The sequence below is a fragment of the Equus przewalskii genome, chromosome 2 (assembly GCF_037783145.1).
Source record: "Equus przewalskii isolate Varuska chromosome 2, EquPr2, whole genome shotgun sequence".
NCBI lineage: Eukaryota > Metazoa > Chordata > Mammalia > Perissodactyla > Equidae > Equus > Equus przewalskii.
In genome coordinates this window covers 52,332,951-52,353,413 of record NC_091832.1, presented here as the reverse complement: position 1 = coordinate 52,353,413, position 20,463 = coordinate 52,332,951, and the positions used below count along the sequence as shown (strand labels likewise).

The 20,463-nt window shown below is 47.8% G+C and overlaps 1 protein-coding gene across 1 annotated transcript; it reads right to left on the bottom strand.

The window, feature by feature from the left end:
• Positions 1-353: 353 nt before the first annotated feature.
• Positions 354-8,365, bottom strand: R3HCC1 (R3H domain and coiled-coil containing 1). Its single transcript, XM_070609407.1, has 9 exons — positions 8,356-8,365; positions 8,044-8,190; positions 7,612-7,738; positions 7,076-7,213; positions 5,774-6,377; positions 4,619-4,791; positions 3,311-3,381; positions 2,560-2,655; positions 354-668 (listed from the first exon to the last, which is right to left on the bottom strand). The coding sequence occupies exons 1-9, from the start codon at positions 8,363-8,365 to the stop codon at positions 532-534; spliced, it is 1,503 nt and encodes a 500-aa protein (XP_070465508.1). The 3' UTR covers positions 354-531.
• Positions 8,366-20,463: the final 12,098 nt, after the last annotated feature.

Sequence of the window (20,463 nt, the reverse complement as noted above, 5' to 3'; positions counted from 1 at the left end):
ACCCTGTCACCAGAGAGATGTCCTTGCATCCGTGCCTGTGAGGGAGGCAGACTCAGCAGGCACTCAGGAGTTCACCTCTTGGCTTTGTTCCTGTCTACTTCTGCAAGGAGCACTTTCGTAACCAACAGACAACACAAGGCCTGGGGGAAGACTGAGCAGGTGTCACGCAACAGGTGGAGACAACCCCCCAACTGGGCAGGCTCTGTGCAAAAATGCCCTCAAGGCCCAGCTGGGATCCTGCAGGCCAGTCTCCTAGAGTGACCAATTGCTTCTGCAGCCCCAGGTCCAAAATGGGATACAAACAGCACTTCCTAGTGTCCCATGGCAGACGGTCACATTTTAAAACAATCACATTATAACAACATTCAAGTCTTTATTTTTTCTTGACTCTGGAACTAGACCAAACTAAAGCGCCCCACGCCCCACGGTGATGCTCTGATGATGGCGCAGGCTGTTCTGGTGGCCGTAAAGGCTTGTGGTGTTCGGGTACCTGCTTAGTCCTGAGGGTGCCCATCCAGGCTTGTGGGCCTCTCAGGGCCTCAAGGAGGTAGGAGACTCGACAGCAGGCCGCTCTCTCTTTTTATGTTGGAGCCCCAGGGCCCGGGCCACCAGCCTCCGGGCCACAGCTGTGTTGGTCTGTGGTCTCTCCTTTGCCAGACGCAGGAGCTCTGAAAAGAAAGCCCCATAGGGTGGGGGCTTGAATTCGAGGCTACGGCCGCCTGTCCCCCAAGCAACAAAGCAGCCTGAGAAGCCATGTGAGCCAGCCTCTAAGGCGCAGTTGTGCCCTGTGTGGCCATATGCTAGAGAGAAGGGGCCTGCTTAGGGCTCCAGGGCCCCTGTGGGGTCCGGACCCAATGCTGCCAGCTCCCTGTGCTCTGCATTTCTCCATCTGTGGGGGGAGCTAATCCTGCCAGCTCCCTGGGCTCCGCATTTCTCCATCCGTGGGGAAAGCTAATCCTGCCAGTTCCCTGTGCCTCGCATTTCTCCATCTGTGGGGGGGTTAATCCTGCCAGCTCTGTGTGCCCCGCATTTCTCCATCTGTGGGGGAGTTAATCCTGCCAGCTCCCTGGGCTCTGCATTTCTCCATCTGTGGGGGAGCTAATCCTGCCAGCTCCCTGTGCTCCCCATTTCTCCATCTGTGGGGAGCTAATCCTGCCAGTTCCCTGTGCCCCGCATTTCTCCATCCGTGGGGGGAGCTAATCCTGCCAGCTCCCTGGGCTCCGCATTTCTCCATCTGTGGGGGAGTTAATCCTGCCAGCTCCCTGTGCCCCACATTTCTCCATCTGTGGGGGGAGTTAATCCTGCCAGCTCCCTGTGCCCCGCATTTCTCCATCTGTGGGGGGAGTTAATCCTGCCAGCTCCCTGGGCTCCGCATTTCTCCATCTGTGGGGGGGTTAATCCTGCCAGTTCCCTGTGCCCCGCATTTCTCCATCTGTGGGGGGAGTTAATCCTGCCAGCTCCCTGGGCTCTGCATTTCTCCATCTGTGGGGGGGTTAATCCTGCCAGCTCCCTGTGCCCCGCATTTCTCCATCTGTGGAGGGAGTTAATCCTGCCAGCTCCCTGGGCTCCGCATTTCTCCATCTGTGGGGGGAGTTAATCCTGCCAGCTCCCTGGGCTCCGCATTTCTCCATCTGTGGGGGGAGTTAATCCTGCCAGCTCCCTGTGCCCCGCATTTCTCCATCTGTGGGGGAGTTAATCCTGCCAGCTCCCTGGGCTCCCCATTTCTCCAACTGTGGGGGAGTTAATCCTGCCAGGTCCCTGTGCTCCCCATTTCTCCATCTGTGGGGGGAGCTAATCCTGCCAGCTCCCTGTGCTCGGCATTTCTCCCTCTGTGGGGAGCTAATCCTGCCAGCTCCCTGCTTTGTAGGGCCCTTTGAAAGGGAAACCAAGTCAGGGTCGGACACCTGGGCTCTGGGGCTCACAGACAAGATATTCATTGTCCTCAAGCAGTCTGGGACCAGGGCCACACGACCCACAGGAGCGTGGATGGCTTCAGCAGGCCTCTTCCAGGCCCGTTTTGCCAGCCACTGCTCTGGAGCCACAGAAAACTGGCCTTTAAAAGCCGCCATCATGCTTTCTGGAAGGGGAAGAGGAACGGGGAGGAGCTGTCGTTTATGTGGCACCTTCTGCGTGCCCCTCGCTGCTGCAGGCAGGTCTGCCAGGCTCTCACTCACTCCTCCAGTCTACTCTGCATGGTCTGCTTATTTTACAGAGAAAGAAACCAACTCAGACATGAGGTCACTTCCTCAAGGTCAACTTGAATGAGTGACAGCCAGAGTTACATCCAGGGCTAACCCCAAACCCACGCTCTTTTTTCCCACTGCAAACTCTGGTTTCCACAGCCCTACAGGAAAGACCAAGCTTTTTCCTGGGCAACACCCAGAAGAGGTGTGAAGAGGAGGGCAAGCGCGGAAGAGAGCGGCAGGCAGGCAGCTCTCCCCAACAGCACCCTTCTTCCCTGGGTACCCCAGGCCCCAGGGTGGTGGGAGGAGTGCCCCACTGGCCACCGTCACCTGGGGGTCAGAGCAGATAGCTGCAACAGGCACAGCCAGTCCTTACTTGGCCTCTGCAAGGCTTTCAGCTTGGACTGCTTGGTTCCCTGTGTGAGGGGCCGGATCTTGAGTGCTGAGAAATCCTTGGTCAGGGCTTCAGTAGCTACGGAAAAAAAGCAGACATGGAGCCATCCCCTCCACCTCCTAGGGAGGCCCCTCAGGGCCCAGGAACACATACAGCACCCAAACCCACGTAGCCGCTTTGCGCACCATCCACGGCCCAGGGACAGGGCTATCCTGACCCCCCTGGCTGGGCAGGAGACGCCCACCATCTGCTTGCCTGGTCCCAGACTCCCCAGGCCTGCACTGTGGTCACTTTGCTCAGGCAGCAAGCCTGCGCAGGGCCAGGCTGCCACGCTCCCCTCTGCTGGTCAGGAGCCACAGCAGGGGCCTGTGCTTCTGACGCCAGGAGACGCAGGCTCCCGCCTTCTAGAGCCCAGGAGCTTAAAACGAACTCTGCCCTTCCCCACTCAAGACCCTCCTGGGGCACGTGCCCCCACTGCCCAGGCTGTGCTGGGCCCAAGTACTTGGGCTGCCTAGAGATGCAGCATGTCGGAGCTGGCAGGGGCTTCCTGGCCCAGAGTCCACTCTGCCCCCTGGACTTCTGGCTATGGTGGCTGGGAGTAGCTCCCGGGCCACCAGCTCAGGTTAACCTGCACCCTGAACATGGGTGACCCTCCAACCAGGGAAACCAAAGCTCCTTCCCTTCTCAGCGGTGGCCAGAGAAAGGGGCCAAGCTCACCGTGAAGCCACGTTACCTGAGGCCAGGCAGGGAAAGACGCCGAGTGCGTGCGTGTCATCCACCCAGTGAATCCTGAACCCCTTCTCCCTGTGCCGAGAAGAGGAGATGATTGATTACAAAAGCCAATGGCAAAGCCTTTCTGCAAAACGAAGTGCCCCGCCTCCAGCCCTCAAACAGTGCAAGCCCAGGATGAGGCCCTATCTTCCCGGGAAGGAGACAGCATTTGTGCACATTTCCCCTGCAGACCACAGGGTTAGCCTCAGAAAGACAAATGTCACCCTGTCGATCGGGTGGGTCCCTGATTCCTAGAACTGAAGAAGCCAGACTCAAGGAGTTCATAGAACACAATGCCAAGGGGAAGAAGGCTCCTCCAGGCACTGTCATAGCCAGGCCAAGGGCATGGGGTCCGAGGCTGGAGACAAAAGGGTTTATGTGGTGGGGACACGCCAATGTTACCGCTCCGATCAACTTTCTTCCTACTGCTCAGGAAAGCACCACTGAGTCTGGGGACCATGAGGACAGCTCCTCTGTGGGCACTGCCCACACTGGCCGAGGAAGCCACCGGTGGCCCAGGTTTGGCCACACTTCCAGGGGGTTGAGAGCAAAGGGTCCCTTGTGCCCCACCGAGCTGCCCCTTCACCTCTCCTCCAGCTCAGGCTGCTGAGGAAGCAGTCAGAAAAGCAAGCCACAGACAGGGACTTTTAAAGCCTGAGCAGGAAAAGAGAAGGGGGACTAGAGAGGGAAATGAGCGTTAAAAAGAAAGAGGAGGAGGAGAAAAGACCAGAGTTGGGTCCAAGGGATTTGGAAACAAAAGCCTGTTCTCTCAATATGTCCCTTTGGCTCCCATCTTGCCTCAGAGTGCTCAAACCCAGTTCACTCCAGAAATAGCTCCTGCCTGGAGATGGCCCTCAGCTGACTGACTGGGTGGCTGGGAGGTGGAACAAGGAGAGGCAGTGGGCCGCCCACGTCCTGCATGCTGATGGAGGGCCCCACCAGGTCGTGGCAGGCATGAAGGTGTGCAGGGGGGCGGGGCAAGGATGGAGGTCTGCGGCCGCGGCCCAGGAGGACCAGGTCTGAGGCCTCCGGAATGTGTCTAGAACCAAAAAATTGGCTCTCCTTTTCTGCACAGTCCTGGCCAGCAGGCTGAACCGCCCAGGAGTAGGGAGCCCAGAGCAACCACAGCCACTTGCTGCCTCTTTCTAGATTGCTGGGTACCAGGGGAGGGGCAGGCCAAGCATCCCCAACAACAAAGGGATGTCCGAGCTCCTCTCTCGAGGCGAGCACCGCGCATCCCCTGCCTCCCTAAAGCCTGGCCAGTACTCACTGGAACTCGGAAAATGCTGCCAGCAGGTCCTCAGTCTTGAGCGCCGGCTCAAAGTCATAGATCTCCACCACATGGGCGAAGTCCTTCTCTCCAGGCAGCTCCTCTACGAAGGAGGACGTGTCCACGTGGATCTTCTCTACCTGAATCTCCTTCTCCGTCAGGTTGTCTGTTATCTGGGAGGGATCAGACCTTTAGCGAGGGGAGCTCTGACACACAGGGCTCCAAACACCTGCTTTTAAAAGCACACTGAGAGTCCTGCAGGCTTCTGGGTCCACGGGGAGCGAGCACCACAGGTGGCTTCCCATGGAGCCACGCCCAGCAGGAGTCTGGGAAGGGCACCATGATGGCAGCCCGGGCTAGAAGACGGAGAAGCGTGAGTCTGAGGGCAGGGAACTTACTTTTCTGGAGTCCTCATTGGGTGACTGGCACTTACACACATTTGTTTCATAGAATCCTGAAAACTATACTCCACATACTGCTTTACAGATGGGGACACTGTAAATCAGAGTTAAGTAATTCTGACCAAAGTTGCAGTCAGTAAGGCACAGAGCTGGGCAAGTCCAGGATCTTCCTTCCCTTATTAACAATGTGATACTAAGCAAGTCTTTCTGGTCGGCATCCTTCATCTATAAAATAGCAATAAAAGATGCCAGCCCTCCCAACTGAACAGCACAGCCAGTCTCAGGGGCAGACCCGCAGTTCCAAGGAAATGAGATTTCTAAGACAAGGCTTCAGTTTTCATGACCAACATCTGTAGTCCCTTACAAAGCAATTCCATATACATCCTGTCCCTATCTAGATCACCTTATGAAACAAGTATTATTATCCGCTCTTCAGATGGGGAAACCGAGACTTCGAAAAGCAAAATGACTTGCCCACGGTCAAACATCTACTTGGTTAAGCTGGGACCCAAATCCACACCTCTGACCCCATATCCTGAGACTCCTCCTCTCTACTGTGTCAGTCCTGACTCCTTTGGGCAAGGCCCTCATGCTCCCCACCCCCCATCTCCTAAGGGACCCCTATCAGCCAACACCCAGCCTTGCTCAGCCAGCAAATCCTGCCCCCTGCCCACCACACCCCTTGGTCCCCACCCACCCAGGACTAACCCACCTACTTCTGCCCTCCCTTTGCTGGGCTTACGAGCCTCATCACCTCTTGCAGCAGGTCACTGCAGTCATCCTCGGCGCAGCTGCCAGGCCCCTCCTCTGCCACCTCCTCCTCTTCCTCTTCCTCCTCTGCTGCCAGGCTCTTCTCCAGCTCACTCCCGTTCCCCTCTTGCAAACCCAGCTGCAGACTGGATGCAAGCTGGGTGGCCGTCTCCAACCTGTCTCCTGTCCCTGAGTGGCTCTCAGGGCCCGGGAGCTCAGTGCCAACTGAGTCCAGCAGCTGCTCATTCTCATAATGTTGGCCTAGGCCCTTCAGCTCCTCTGTTGCCTGAGTCATCAACACAGGGAGTTCCTGATCAGAGTTGGGGTCCCCAACACCAACATCTCCAGGCTCTTCTGGGAGGCCACCAGCTGAAGCATCTCCCTTGAACCTTGGGGTAGGGGGTGGTGCCCATTCTTCTTGCCTGCGCAGTACCCGGGGCACATACAAAGCCTGGTCTGGCTTACGTCCACGATGCCACCGGCCGGCCCGTGCTCCTCGGGGACCAGCAGCCACTCCCTGGTTTGAGGTGGGCCGAGGACCTTGGTACTTGCTAGGGTGGGAGGCAGGAGGGCGGCAGGGGCCAGAGAGTCCATCTGAACTGGGTAACCTGCAGCAGGAGCAGGAGGTGATCAGAGCGGTGTTTGGGCCCCAAGGAAAACGGTTTACTGGAGCTACCTGCCATTCAGGCATGAGGCTCTCAAGTCAGCATTAGGCAAAAACCAAAGCCAAAGTGAGGCCCGAGAATACCTTAGGAAGCCATCATAGTGGAGGCTGAATGCCACCTCTGAATGAGCCCACAGCAGTCAGGTCCCCCTCCAGTGTTAGAAACCAAATTAGAGATAGCTGAGTCTTCAGTTACACACGGGGTGAGCTAAGTACTTGCACTAGGAACTATGTTATTAGAGAAATGTCTAACTCTAAACACTAGGATCATTATGACAAGGTCCTGCAAGATGCACATGGCAACAAAGCTCAGATGTGCCTCTCACAGCCCATGGCCCCAGAGCACGAGCTCGCTGAGAGGAATGTTGGGCTGAGGCCCTCACGGCTTATCTGCTCACTCGCAGGCACGCGCATGCGCGTTCTCTCTCTCTCCCTCTCTTGGCCCAATGCGTACAAAGTTGACTTTGCTAAATGATCTCCGTAAACAATGTACATCTACTCCACTGCTGAGTAAAGGCAGCAGTGAGCCTGGGGGCTCCCCGCCCTGGATCCTGACAAGCTCCACCCTCCTGGGGGCTGACCAGCTCACCCAACCACCCACAAGGAAACACTGAGGGCCCTCCAAGGTGGTAGGATACACACCTGATGTCCAGGTGACAGATGACCGTCCTCCTCCTCCAGCCCTCCCCAACAGAGAAGCTGCTCAAAAGATCAAAATTCTCTGCTGTCCTATGGATCAAGTACCGGAGGCGACTGGAGAGTGGGGGGAAAAGAAGTACCCTGGGAAGGGACAGGAAGGAGTGCTGAGCAGCGGCTCCATGTGCGGACCCTGGGGTCTGACCCCCACCAGGTCCACACCTAGTTTAAAAGTAGCTCAACACTTAGGCTCCCTCTGCCCCCGTGGGCCCCCGGCCAACTACAAAGGGCCTGAACATAGAGGTTATCACAGGGAGCTACTGGTCCCATGCCCATTCCTGTTCTGGGTCCCTTCAGTCTTGGGGTGATACTCAGAATTACACAGGAAAGATGCCAGAGAGCAAATTATTAAACCTAAACGCCAAGGTCAGGGACAGCTGCGAACCAGTTACCACGGATGCATGCCCGGGGAAGGGGGCACAGCTGGCTCGCAGCAGAGCGGCCCCGGCCGCCGCCCCTCCAGCTCCCTCGCCCCCGCTCACTTTGACAGCTGCTTCTGCAGCAGGAAGCGGTCCAGCTCCTCCTGGATGCGCTGCACAAAGTCATTCTCAGCCGCGGAGAGGAAGACGCCGTCCAAGCAGAGCAGGGCCAGGGTGACAGAGGGAGAGCCTGGGGAGCAGACGACACGGCCGGGCTTAGAGCGGGCCCCGCGCCCACCCCCGGCCCCGCACCGTGGGCGCTGAGAGCCCCTCGCGGCCAAGGTCTCTCCTCTGCCTCCCCCTCGGAGGAGCCAGGCTCCGAGGCGGGCAAGGGACGTGCCCAGGGCCCCGGCCAGGCGGCGGCGGGGCGAGGGACGGTCCCCTGGGCCGCTCGAGCGCTCCCCGGGGCTCTCGGGCCTGCCCGGCGGGCACGCCCGGCCCTCCGCAGCCGGGAGCCGGAGGCCGCAGGGCGCGGGGCCCGCCCGCCGCACTCACCGCGGCCGCCCCGCGCGTCGCCGCCGCCGCCCGGAGGGTCCCCAGCAGCCTGCGCGACGCTGCGCGCCACCCCGAGCCGGGCCTCGGCGGAGCCACAGCGCCCCCGCGCGGCCCGGGGGAGGCATCGCAGAAACGCAGAGGGGCGTGCTTTTGATTTTTTTTGCCCTTAAGAGCAGTCTCTTCGAGGATCAATTAAGTCCAGCAAACACTTTCGAGTGGCTCCTACATTTTCCGGTACATTGTTCCCCTCCCTAGGGACGTAACAGAGGAATGAGGAGGAAGGACGCTTCGGGGCACCAAGTATTTCCTCACCCTTTGCCATCACTGCCTGTCCTTGGGCCTCACTGATGAAACCTGTAAAAAGGTCCAACTCACACCAAGACGTCACTTACTGACAGGCTGTACTAGCCTTGTGGGAACAGGGCGGGGTAGCCACTAGTATGGTGATTTGTAGACCATCAAATTATACCACCTTGCTACATCCGCAAATAACTCTAGCACCCACCTTAAATAGGACCTGAAATTCTTGCTATGGGACAGCCCTTGGGATGGAGGCCAGGGTTGCAATCCTCCTCTTCCCTGAAAAGTGCTGAAATGTAAGCTCTTGGTCATCCTGAATTCAGAAGCCCAGAGCAAAGCAGGGCCCTGAGCTAACAGCATTTAAGACCCAGAATTTAGTGCAAGGGTGGGGCAGTCTGAGCGGGTCCTGCAGTAGGATACGGGTGAGCAGTCAGAAGGAGAGTGTGCCTCAAAAGGCCAGCTGGGAGAAGAGGCCTGGGACAGAAAAATGGAGAAAACTTAAGATACATTTTGTTCTCTTGCAATTTTTCCCAGAGTATTTCTAAAAAAGATGGTGGTATTGTATCACATTTACAAAAACTATCTGGAAAGATAGTATTTCAAGAATAAAAAGGACCCATAATAAAGACAAAACCAAATGCAAAGAGAACTCAGGGAGCCAAGTCATGAATCTCCTTTTCGGTCATGGTTGTGAGAGGAGATTCCAAAGGTCTGACAGGGCCCCTGCCCCAGCCTCCAGCCTAGCAGGCATCAAGGCCGTTGGGGGGCAGAGGGAGAGAGCAGCAGAAGAACTGGGGAACTCATTTGGATTCTGACTTTGCCAGCCCCACCCACACTCCACACTGGCGTGACTGAAGTGGGAGCAGGCCTCGAGAGAATGCTGATGGCCACACAATGGCGCTGTTTTATTTGACCAGGCTTCCTTGACTGGGAGCTGGAAGGCGGGAGGCAAGCCCACTTAGCAGATATGACCTGGAAGAAATATGCATGCTGAATAAGAAAATAAAGGCCCAACTTTCTCAATAAAGTGGCCATCTCTTCCCAAAGTGGACGAACAAACTGAAAACCCAGGAAACAAACAAAAAACCCCACCTCTTTAGAGCTGGCCTGTGATAGAGGAGTTCAACATTCAGAGAACCTCAGAAACAAAGCTCAGAGAGGAAGGCTGCCTGTGAACCCAGGTCTACCACACCCTCTTCGAGTAACTCAGAGGCTGAACAGAAGAAGGTGTCAGCCTGCAGGCCTCCACCATCTGTGGAGGTCATCAAAGGATGCCTAGATAAGGGGAAGGGCATCAAAGTGATGTCCCCACACTATTTTGGGACAAACAGCACGTGAGGATAGAATGGTCCCCAGTCAGAGGTGAGTAAATAGAAGAAAAGCAGCACAAAGGACACGCAGAATTCTACAGGAAAAATAAGAAAAAGAGCGCAGCAGGAAAAAGACAGAGGGTAAGAGGATATCAGACGATTCTCTTGAGAAAAGAGAGGAAAATTTCAGTTAACAACTGCTTCACATTCCCAAGGAAATCAAAGAAAACCTGATTTCCAAGTCACAACAGATTGAGATGAAAGAGACTGTGAAAGCCATGGAAAGACCTAAAAGAGGCAATCGTGTTCATCCCGGAAGCCGCAAAAACTAGTCAGCCTGCTGAAAACAAATGAGTGACACAACGTACAGGCTTGAGAAAGTGAAGATAACTACTATTTACACAAAGCCGCCATCTAAACTGCATGCATTTAATCTTTGCTGCGGCCCCTTCAGATGAGGATTGTTGCCCTTATTGTAGGGGAATAAACTGAGGTTTAGCCGAGGGTGCCCAGCTCCTGAGTGCAGAGTTGGAACTCACTCAAAAACAGATCTAGCCTGACTGCCACGCCCATGCTCTTAAACACCATAAGATTAAGAGTTTCCGTCTTTAGAATGTCATTAGAATTGCTTGGCACTGTGGCCAGTAGCCAGATAGAGAAGTCAGGAATTAAATAAACTGGATGAATGCAATCAGGTAGAGAAGCGTGCTAGGTGTGTGCTGTAGAATTTCATCTGAAATGAGAGGTACGACTGAAAGATTATGAAAGGATTGAATGTGGGTGACGTGAGGTTGCACAGTCCCATCTGAAGGGATGGACCTAGAGTCCTCTGCTGCCATAGTGACCCTAAATCACAACCCAGGGCACCTTTCCTTACCACGGTAGGGTCACGCTGGCACCTGAAGCCGCAGAGCCAGTGTCCCAGTGTCACTTCTTACTCTAAGCAACCTCACCCTGCCTGAGACGGTAATAGAGGCACTGCATTGTCTGCCCAGTAACCTCAGCGTGCTTGAGACGACAATCTGTTCTCTCCATGTTTAAAGTTAGGTTTAAGAATATCCAGTTTATGTTTGTTATCGAAAGTCCTTGTAATGTTTACATAGTTTCAGCATATTAGAGAATCTAATTCATTACGTGGTGATTCCAATTTAGACAGTGAATGGAACTGACTTACAATTTTAGATGGGCAGATGCAAGAGTATTTGGCTAAGTTTGTAAACAGTATTATAATATTAAAGAGGACTGGATTCACAATATTTTAATATCAACAAGATTTGTTTAAATATAGCACATAGGAAGGTTTTGTTTCATAGTCTGCCAGGTCATCCATTTGATATGTATAAGAAGAAAATCAGAACTTCTGGGCAGATGGAATAAATGTATTTTTCCCTATTCCTTCCACTAAATACAACTAAAAACTCTGGACATTAAATATAAAACAAACATAAGGAGACTCTGAAAGGTGGAGAGAAGAAGGCAGACCAGCTAGGGACCTTGGGTGCCAAGGAACAACGAAGTGGTAAGTTTCCTATATGCCTCAAATTCCCAGAGTTGGAGCTTGAAGAAGCCAGCAACCAGGAAACACCAATGGACACAGATTAAAAACAAAAAACTCCACCCCAACAAAAGCCTTTTATGTCTCTAGTCAAAGGGGAAGGCCAGCAAGACAGAGACACTTTGAGACAATAACTACTGTTTTCCCCAGCTAAACACCATCCCTTCTCACACCAGCAAAGGCCGCTCAGGACCCTAAATTCTTGCCTTCACCAGATTGTAATGAAGTGCCACAACCTTCCCACCAAGATGACATCAGAGAAAGCCAAGTAGAAAGCTGAGACTTTCATGCCCTGCAAGCAGTAATGAGCCACAGCCCCTGCCTGCAGCGTCAGTAGCACCACTGGAGAGCCTGACTTGCACCTCCACCCAGCAGTAAAAAGGCACCCTCCTTCCTGCCCCCCTACTGCCACTGGAGTGCTGTCAGAGGAGGCCTAGTGGACAGTAGGACTTTCACCACCACCCAGAGATCAAGAGGTCACCCCGCCCCATAGTGTCAGTGGAGGCCGTGGGGAGCAGCAGCAAGGCACTTCTACCCCTCCCAGTCAGGGAGGTATCCATGGAGGCCCGGTCGGGAGCCAGGAGGCCCGGTGGGGAGCCAGGACTCCCACCCCCACCCAGCAGGAATGAAGAGCCCCACCTCCCCTGTCAATGGAGGCTGAGTGGGGACCCGGACTTTAACCCCTACCCAGCAGGAACCAGGCAGATATTAACCCTCACCTGGCAGTGCCAAGGCAATGTCCCCATACCCCTGCTGGAGTGGTGTCAGAGAGAGACAACTAGACAGAGATATAAACAGGATCCAGATTCTCATAACATAACACCAAGATGTCCAGGATTCAATAAAAAATAACTCTTGACACTAAGAACTAGGAAGATCTCAGACTCAGTGAAAAAAGACAGTCAATAGGTCAAACACCGAGATGCCAGAAATGTTAAATAATCTGACAAAGATTTCAGAGCAGCCATGATAGAAATGCTGCAACAAGCAATTATGAGCACACTTTAAATAAAGGAAAAAATAGTCTCAGCAATGAAATAGAAGATATAAAGAAGAACCAAAAGGAAATGTTAGAATTGAAAAATACAGCAACTGAAATAAAAAGCTCCATAGCAGAATGGAAGAGGAAAAGGACACAATCTGTGAACTGGAAGAAGGAACAATAGAAATTACCCAATCTGACAACAAGAGAGAAAATAGACTGAAAATAAAAATGAACAGAGACTAGGGGATCTGTGGGACTATAATAAAAAGATTTAACATTTGTATCATTGGAGTCTCAGAAAGAGAGGGGGAAGAGGGTGAGGCTTACAAAGTACTTGAGGAAATAATGACTAAAAACTTCCCAAATCTGGGAAGAAACATAAGCCAACACATTCAAAAGGCAAGAAACAGAACAAAACCACAGAAATCCATGCTGAGACACATCATTATTACATGTCTGAAAACTAAAGACAAAGAAAATTTTGAAAGCAGCCAGAAAAACATCTTATCTTACCTATAGGGGAAAAATTATTTGAATGACAGTGGATTTCTCATCAGAAACCAGAAGGACAGAAAGAAGTGGCACAACTTTTTTTCAAGTGCTGAAAGAAAAGAACTACAAACCCAGAATTCTATATTCAGTGACAATATACTTCAGGAATGAAGAAGAAGTCAAGACATGCTCAGATGAAGGAAGAATTTGTTGCTGGGAGACCTAGCCTAAAAGAGTGGCTAAAAGAAGTTTTCTACACAGAAAGGAAACAATAAAAGAAATAATCTTGGAACATCAGGAAGGAAGAAAGAACACAGTAAGCAAAGATATAAGTAACACAATAGAATCTTCTCCTCTTGAATCTTCTAAATTATGTTTGATGGTTGAAGCAAAAACTATAACCCTGTCTGATGTGGCTCTAAATGTATGTAGAGAAAATATTTATGACAATTATATTATAAACGGAGGAGGGTAAAATGATGTAAAGGGAGGTAAGTTTCTATACTTCACCCAAATTGGTAACATGACACCAGAAGACTGTGATAAATTATGTAATACTTAGAGCAACCACTAAAAAAGGTATATAAGAGAGACATTTAAAAAATACTATAGATAACTCAAAACAGAATTCCAAAAAATATTTAAGTAACCCACAGAAAGGCAGGTCAAAGAAAACTGAGAAATGAAAAACAGAGAGAACAAACAGAAAACAAAAAATAAAATAGCATACTTAGACCATAGTATCTCAATAATTACACTAAATATAAATGTTCTAAATACACCAATTAAAAGACAGAGATAATTTAAAATCTGATTCAACCATTTGCTGTCTGCAAGAAGCTTACTTCAAATATAAAAATACAGACAGGTTGAAAGGATGGAAAAAGATCATGCAAATATTAATCAAAGGAAAGCAGGTGTGGCTATATTAATTTCAGATAAGATAAACTTCAGAGCAAAGAACATTACCTGAGGCAGAGAGGGATACTACATAATGATAAAAGGGTCAGGGGCCAGCCCAGTGGCCAAGTGGTTAAGTTCATGCTCCACTTCAGTGGCCCAGGTTCACCAGTTCAGATCCTGGGGGCAGACCTACGCATTGCTCATCAAGCCATGCTGTGGTGGCATCCCACATGGAGGAACTGGAATGACCTACAACTAGGATATACATCTACACGCTGGGGCTTTGGGGAGATAAAAAAAAAAAAAAGGAAAGAGGAAGATTGGCAACAGATGTTAGCTCAGGGCCAATCTCCTCACCAAAAACAAACAAAAAAAAGTGATGTCTCTGTTAAATTAAAAAAAAAAAAAAAGGGTCAATTCACCAAGACGACATAGCAATCCTAAGTACATTTTATATTATGTGTAGCACAAAAGAACTGCAAAATATGTAAAGCAAAAACTCATAGAACTGAAAGGAGACATAAATAAATCCACAATTATAGTTAGAGACTTTGATATATCTCTCTCTCTCAACAATTGATAGAATAACTAGACAGAAAATCAGCAAGGATATAGAAGAACTCAACAACACCATTAATCAACAGGATCTAATCAATATAGAATGCTCCACCAACAATAGCAGAATACACCTTCTTTTTGAATACACATGGAACATATTCCGTGACAGACCATATCCTAGACCATAAAGCAAACCTCAGCAAATTTAAGAGTTTAAATCATACCAGGTGTGTTCCCTGACCACAATGAAATCAAACTGGAAATAAGTAACAGAAGGATAGCAGAAAAGTCTCCAAATGTTTAGAAAAGTCTCTAAACACCACACTTCTAAATAATCCATGGGTCAAAGAGGAAATCATGAGGGAAATTAAAAAAATACATCGAATGGAATGAAAATGAATAGAACATATCAAAATTTGTGGGACACAGTAAGCAATGCTGAGCCCTCTCAAGAGTAGATGCATCCATTAGGAAAAAAAGGAAAAGTCTCAAACCAATAGAAAAAGAAGAGCAATAAACCCAAAGAAAGCAGAAAGGAGGAAAATATAAAACAAGAGTAGAAATCAATGAAATTAAAAGCAGAAAAACAATAGAGAAAATCAATAGCACAAAGAGCTGGTTCTTTGAAAATATCAGTAACATTGACAAAGCTCTAATAAAAAGAATATGGAAAAAAAGAGAGAAGACACAACTTACCAATCTCAGGAATGAAACCGGGGAGATCTCTACAGCCCCTATAGACATCAAAAGTGTAATAAATGCAATAAACAACTTTGCACACACACATTTGACAGTCAAAATTTCAATCCTAAAATGTTACTTAGTCTATTCCATTTGTATAAACTTTTTGAAAAGACAAAATTGTAGAAATGGAGAACAGATTAGTGGTTGAAATGGTTAGGAACAGGAGGTGAGGAGAGGAGAGGAGGTAGGAGGGAGACGGGTGTAATTAAAAGAACTCTAGGAGTAATCCTTGTGTTCTATATCTTGCCTGTGGTGTTGGATACAGGAACCTACAATCGTAACAAAGTTATATATAAGTAAATACACTCACACACGAGTACAAGTAGAACTGAGAAAATCTGAATAAAATTGGTAGATTGTATTAATGTCAATATCCTGGTTGTGATATTGTACCCTAGCTTGCAAGATGTTACCATTGGGTGACACTGGGTAAAGGGTACATGGGATCTTATAATTGTGTGCAACTCTACAACTTGCTCAAAAAAAATTAGCAAATAATAGAAAAGGAAAATCAAATATATAAAATTTATAAATGCCAATTAAATGTTTAATAACAATAAATATGAGTAAAACCAGGACCAAATGTTTAAGGGAAATAAATTTGTTCCGTCATTTTGAGTTTATCAAATTTGTTCTCATTTTTTATAAAATACATTAGATATATAAATAAAATTACAATATTTATAAACTTAAATTTAAAACAATTAAAACTAGATCTTTAAGTGTGTTGTTTTCATAAACTAATACAACTTAAAATATAAATAAGAAATCCTTTGGCAATAAAAAGCCACTCTCAGACATGAAAAACTCTACATGAAACACAAAGAAAAAGCCAAAAGGTTAAAGCAACTAAAGAAAATATAAATATGGGTGCCTGCATTGGGGATCCAACATATGGATAATTGGTATATCTGAGGAAGAAAACAAAACTACTACAACAGAGAAAAAAAATACAACCATATTTTGTTGAAACAAAGGAAAACGTGAATCTACAGATTAAAGTGGTTTACTAAATTCCAAAAATGATTGATAGATAGATAGAAAGATAGATAGATAGATAGATAGATAGATAGATGGATGGATGGATGGATGGATGGATGGAAAGAGAGATAGACAGATAGATGGCTGATAAAGATCATGGTAAAATCATTTTCTCTGGGCTTTGAAAAAAACAACTGTAATGATTTAGGCAGAATATAAAGGAAAAAAATCAAGTGGCTTGCAGATTTCCCTAGCAAATCGTATGCCAGAGTAACTGGAACAATATCTGTAGAATTTTAAAAGGAAAATGTTAAGACCAGAAAATTCTATAAACTGTGATGGCAACAGAAAGACGTTTCAAACCTGCAATGATCTGGAAGTCTCTCTCTCACAGAAATTCTGCTGAGGGAAATGGCGCCATCCTGGCCTGTCTAAGGTGGAGCTACCAGGACACTGGCAGACAAGGTTTATAGACAGCTGTCACATGTCCCTCACAGCTTAAATCTCAAGACTTTCTGGAAAATCCACAAATAACTGAAATTATTTTCTCTAAGGACCTAGGTAATCTATTCTAGAACAGATTGCCCAAACTGGTCTCTTTGACAGATTCCAGCTACTTAATTAGAAAAACGAAATTCACTCCTCCTAGACTGGCACCTCCTTCTCCTCTTCCCATTTCTCTATTTTCTTATATGAATCCTTCCCTCTGCCCACCTTTTTGACTTTGTTCATTGATAAGAACATAGCAACTGTCTCCTTGGGGTACTTGTGGGTTAGTCACACAACTCACTGCATGTTTCCCACTCATGCTTGGACATTCATTACCCTTTCTGGGAAGCCACTGGAAGACATAATCCAGACGACCAAGAGACAAACCAAAATAAATGGCTCATAATTGGGATGTCATGAGAGAAAAAGCTTTGTGATAAACATTTAATTTGCTTAAACAATTAACTGAAATAATCACAGCAACAAAATCGTATGCAAATATTATAATGCTTCAAAGTAGGGCTACAGAATATAGAAACAAAAGCATTTTTTATCACAGTAGATTAGGACAGGAACTCTGGAATGCATTCTAAAGTGTGGAGGAAGGAGGAACGGCAGATAACTGTGGCAAAGTCAATAAGTACTATTTTTCCCAAGTAACTGACAGAGCCTGGGGACCTTGGTTAATAAACACCAACCATATAATAAAATATTACATAGGGGAAGAAAAGCTTTAAAAACAGACAGAAAAGAGGTGATAGAAATAACACTAGAAGAAAGCTTTTGTAGCAAAACCATAAATGGGATAGATTCAATTGTATTATAAACGATAAAATTGATTGAAAAAGCAAAATATTCTGTATTCTTTACCAAATTCACACCTGGAACAATTCTATGTAAATTCATTTAAGGATCTAAATGAAATAGTCAACACACCAGGTCAAGCTTAATGGGGAAACACTAGAGACATCACCTTAATTTCAGGACAAGACATGGTTATCTATTAACGCTTCAATTATTTACCATTTTTCTAGAGGTACTAGCAAAAGAAAGAAATAAAAACTGGACACTTTGGAAATTTGATGATCAAATCATCATTGTTCACAGAATATTTAAATCTTTTTTCACCTGAAAATCAACTAAGAAACTCTTATAAGAAAAACTTTCCAGAACTGAAGGCAGCCTGGAGCAGAGGAGCAGGAGTGCTGACAGGAGGGCCCAGAAAGGCCGGGAGGAGGAAGGCTCTAGAAGACAGGCGGGCCCAGGAAAGGAACTGTGGAGAAGGGAGAGGCAAGGGGCCGGAGGAGGGAAGGAAGGAGACATCCACCCGGTCCCTGCCCTACCTGAGGAGCCAGCCGAGGAGAGTCCCCACCTCGCCCTCCAAATCTCTGCCGCAGTTCAGTTCGTTGTCCCTCAGTTTCCAGGAGACCACTGCCTCAGGCCTGCCGAGTTCCAACTCCCTTCTTAAAGGGCCAGAGTAACGGAACCCAGATGGCATGGGGAGGTCCCCCCAATGGGCTGCAGGGTACAGGCCTATCATCTTAGCCTCCAAGCTCCTGCCAGGGACTCCTTACAGTGACAAGTCTTTGCAAAGATGTTTGCACACCCGCCCCAACCCAGACCTATTTTCCCAGTTCTCATCTCACAGCAGAGCCTGTTGCCGCAGTGGTGTCAATGGGGCAGGAGGAAAAATGAATTTTAAGACTTTGTAAGGACACAGGAAACACCCATGGTTAAAAGTTCAGGGAAAGACATGGCACAAAACTGATCTATTTTAAAAAAAAAGACAACAGAAAAAAATATTGGAAGAAAACAGGCTGAAATTGGGCAGTGGGTGTCTCTGAGTGGTTTTATTATGAGTTGTTTTCTTCTTTAGACTCCTGCACTTCTCACACAGATTTACTATATTTATAGTATAGGTATATTTCTATAATATATGTATACATATATCCTATTTTTATAAGCAGAGATAATACGCCTACTTTTTAATCTTCCCAAATCATTCAAAGTAGCACTACAGGCAAATTTAGCAAAACCTTTTAATAACTTGGCAAACATTTTGAAAACGACCCTCCCTTTATTGCAAAACCCAGTGACTTCCAGCCCTCCCCAGTGTCATCCACTTGGGCAGGGTTTAATCTCCATGAGCTGAGGCAGTGTTTGCACAGGCTGAGCTCCTGGGGAATGCTTCTGCCCACACTTATTGGGCTCTGTGTCGCCCCCTGTCGTCCACTTGCCACCTCCTGAAGTAGTGGTCATTGCCTCCATTTTACAGACACAGATTTGGGTTCCCAGCATTCAGTAAACTGCCCACAACTGATCTGCCAACAAACAGCAGTGCTGAGCTTCAAACCCAGGGGAATGGTCTCAAAGCTTGTGCTCTGTCCTCCATTCCAGTAACTGCCCAACAGTTTTTAGCTGTGGACCTCACTTCAGACAAATGCCACCTTGATGTATTAGTTTGCTAGGACTGCCATGACAAAATACTAAAGACTGGGTGGCTTATGCAACCGAAATTTACTGTCTCACAGTCGTGGAGATCAAGATGCCAGCAGGGCTGGGTTCCTCTAAGGCCTCTCTCCTTGCCTTGCAGATGGCCACCCTCTTGCTGCCTCTTCACATGGCTGTTCCTCTGTGCACAGGCACTCCTGGTGTCTCTTTGTACGTCCAGATCTCCTCTTCTTATGAGGACATCAGCCATATTGGATTTGGGTCACCCTAACGGCCTCATTTTAACTTAGTCACCACTTTAAAGGCCCTGTCTCCAAATACAGCCATATTTTGAGGTCCTGAGGGCTAGGGCTTCAATGTATGAACTTTGAGAGGAGGCAACCCAGCCCACAACACCTGGACTCTGTGTGTAGATGTGGCCTGTCCCAGTTCAAGCCAGGCTGGGAAGCACCAGCCCAACTCTCCAATTTACTCTCTTCGACTTCCTAAAACTCCTTGAAGGGCTCCGGGGAGAAGGATCAGGAAATTGCTACTTTTTAGGCTTTGAAAAAGGAGAAAATATTCAAGGAAACCCAGCAAAATAAAACTCTACAAATGAGCCATTTCTGTGAAAATACAGACGGAGCCATGAGTGAATTTAATATGAAGACTGCCACGTTTCGTCTGGTATTTCCCTCTGCCCGGCACCGAGCGTCCCTCCGTACCAGCCAGAAGAAATTCCAATTCTTTCTCCTCACCAAGTTCTCAAACTGAAAGGATAGCGACCACTCCAGGAGGTGGTAAGCTTTGTCTTTATATATTTATATTCAAAGATGAAATATTGAGTATTTTGGTGTCATAACTAGAGTATCTGACCCAGGGAGCAGATTTTTTAAACACCTTCCTCCCCTATATGACAAAATCATTTTTGGTAACAATCACATAGTAACCAATAACAATCATTATTGTCTTGATTTGTTCTTTAGTTTAGCAACAATTAACACTTTAAAAAGATAATTTCAACTTAAAGATATTTAAATTCAGTAAAATATTTCATGAATGAACTAAAATTTTCACTTGCTACAGAAAAATATTGTACCATACACTTTGTACTCTTTCACTGTTTCAAATTTTAAACACAAGTAAAACTCCAAGTCGTCACATAGAATGACATAATTACTCTAACTCATGCTCCATGTCTCCTGTCTTTATAATCGCCACGTTCTCCTGGCTGATTGTGAATCTACTGTTGAAACACAGGAATATGGATTATCATAAGGCTGAATATATGAACTGCACCTAAAACGAGCTTTAATGATTCTGAACCATTAAGAACTTACTTTCAAAACAACTGCATGGCAGCTCGCTGTATCACTTTGATTTCCCAGAATTAACTTCGAAGTACAAGGTTTGTTAAGGGATAAGGAATAAAAATGTGCCATTTGAAACTTAAGTAACCACAGCAATTATTTAGAAGTTAGACCAATAAGTTATTTTTTCAGAGAGAAGTATTTTATCATCCACATTGTTTAGAATTGTCAGTACGTGTGATAATAAAAAGAAGACTGGGTTTTATTGTTGTTTCTGTATTATCTGCGACAATGCATCCCTTTGTGCCTGCACCTGGAACACAGGGCTCCCACTGCCTGGTTCTTGCTGGAGTGGGATCAGGG

Excerpts from the sequence above, each read along its gene's own strand:
- R3HCC1 (XM_070609407.1), bottom strand. Across the intron at positions 7,739-8,043 it reads CGACGCGCGGGGCGGCCGCG|GCTCTCCCTCTGTCACCCTG; the intron begins GTGAGTGCGGCG and ends TCTGCTCCCCAG. Across the intron at positions 3,382-4,618 it reads GCAGCATTTTCCGAGTTCCA|GGAGAAGGGGTTCAGGATTC; the intron begins GTGAGTACTGGC and ends TTCTCGGCACAG.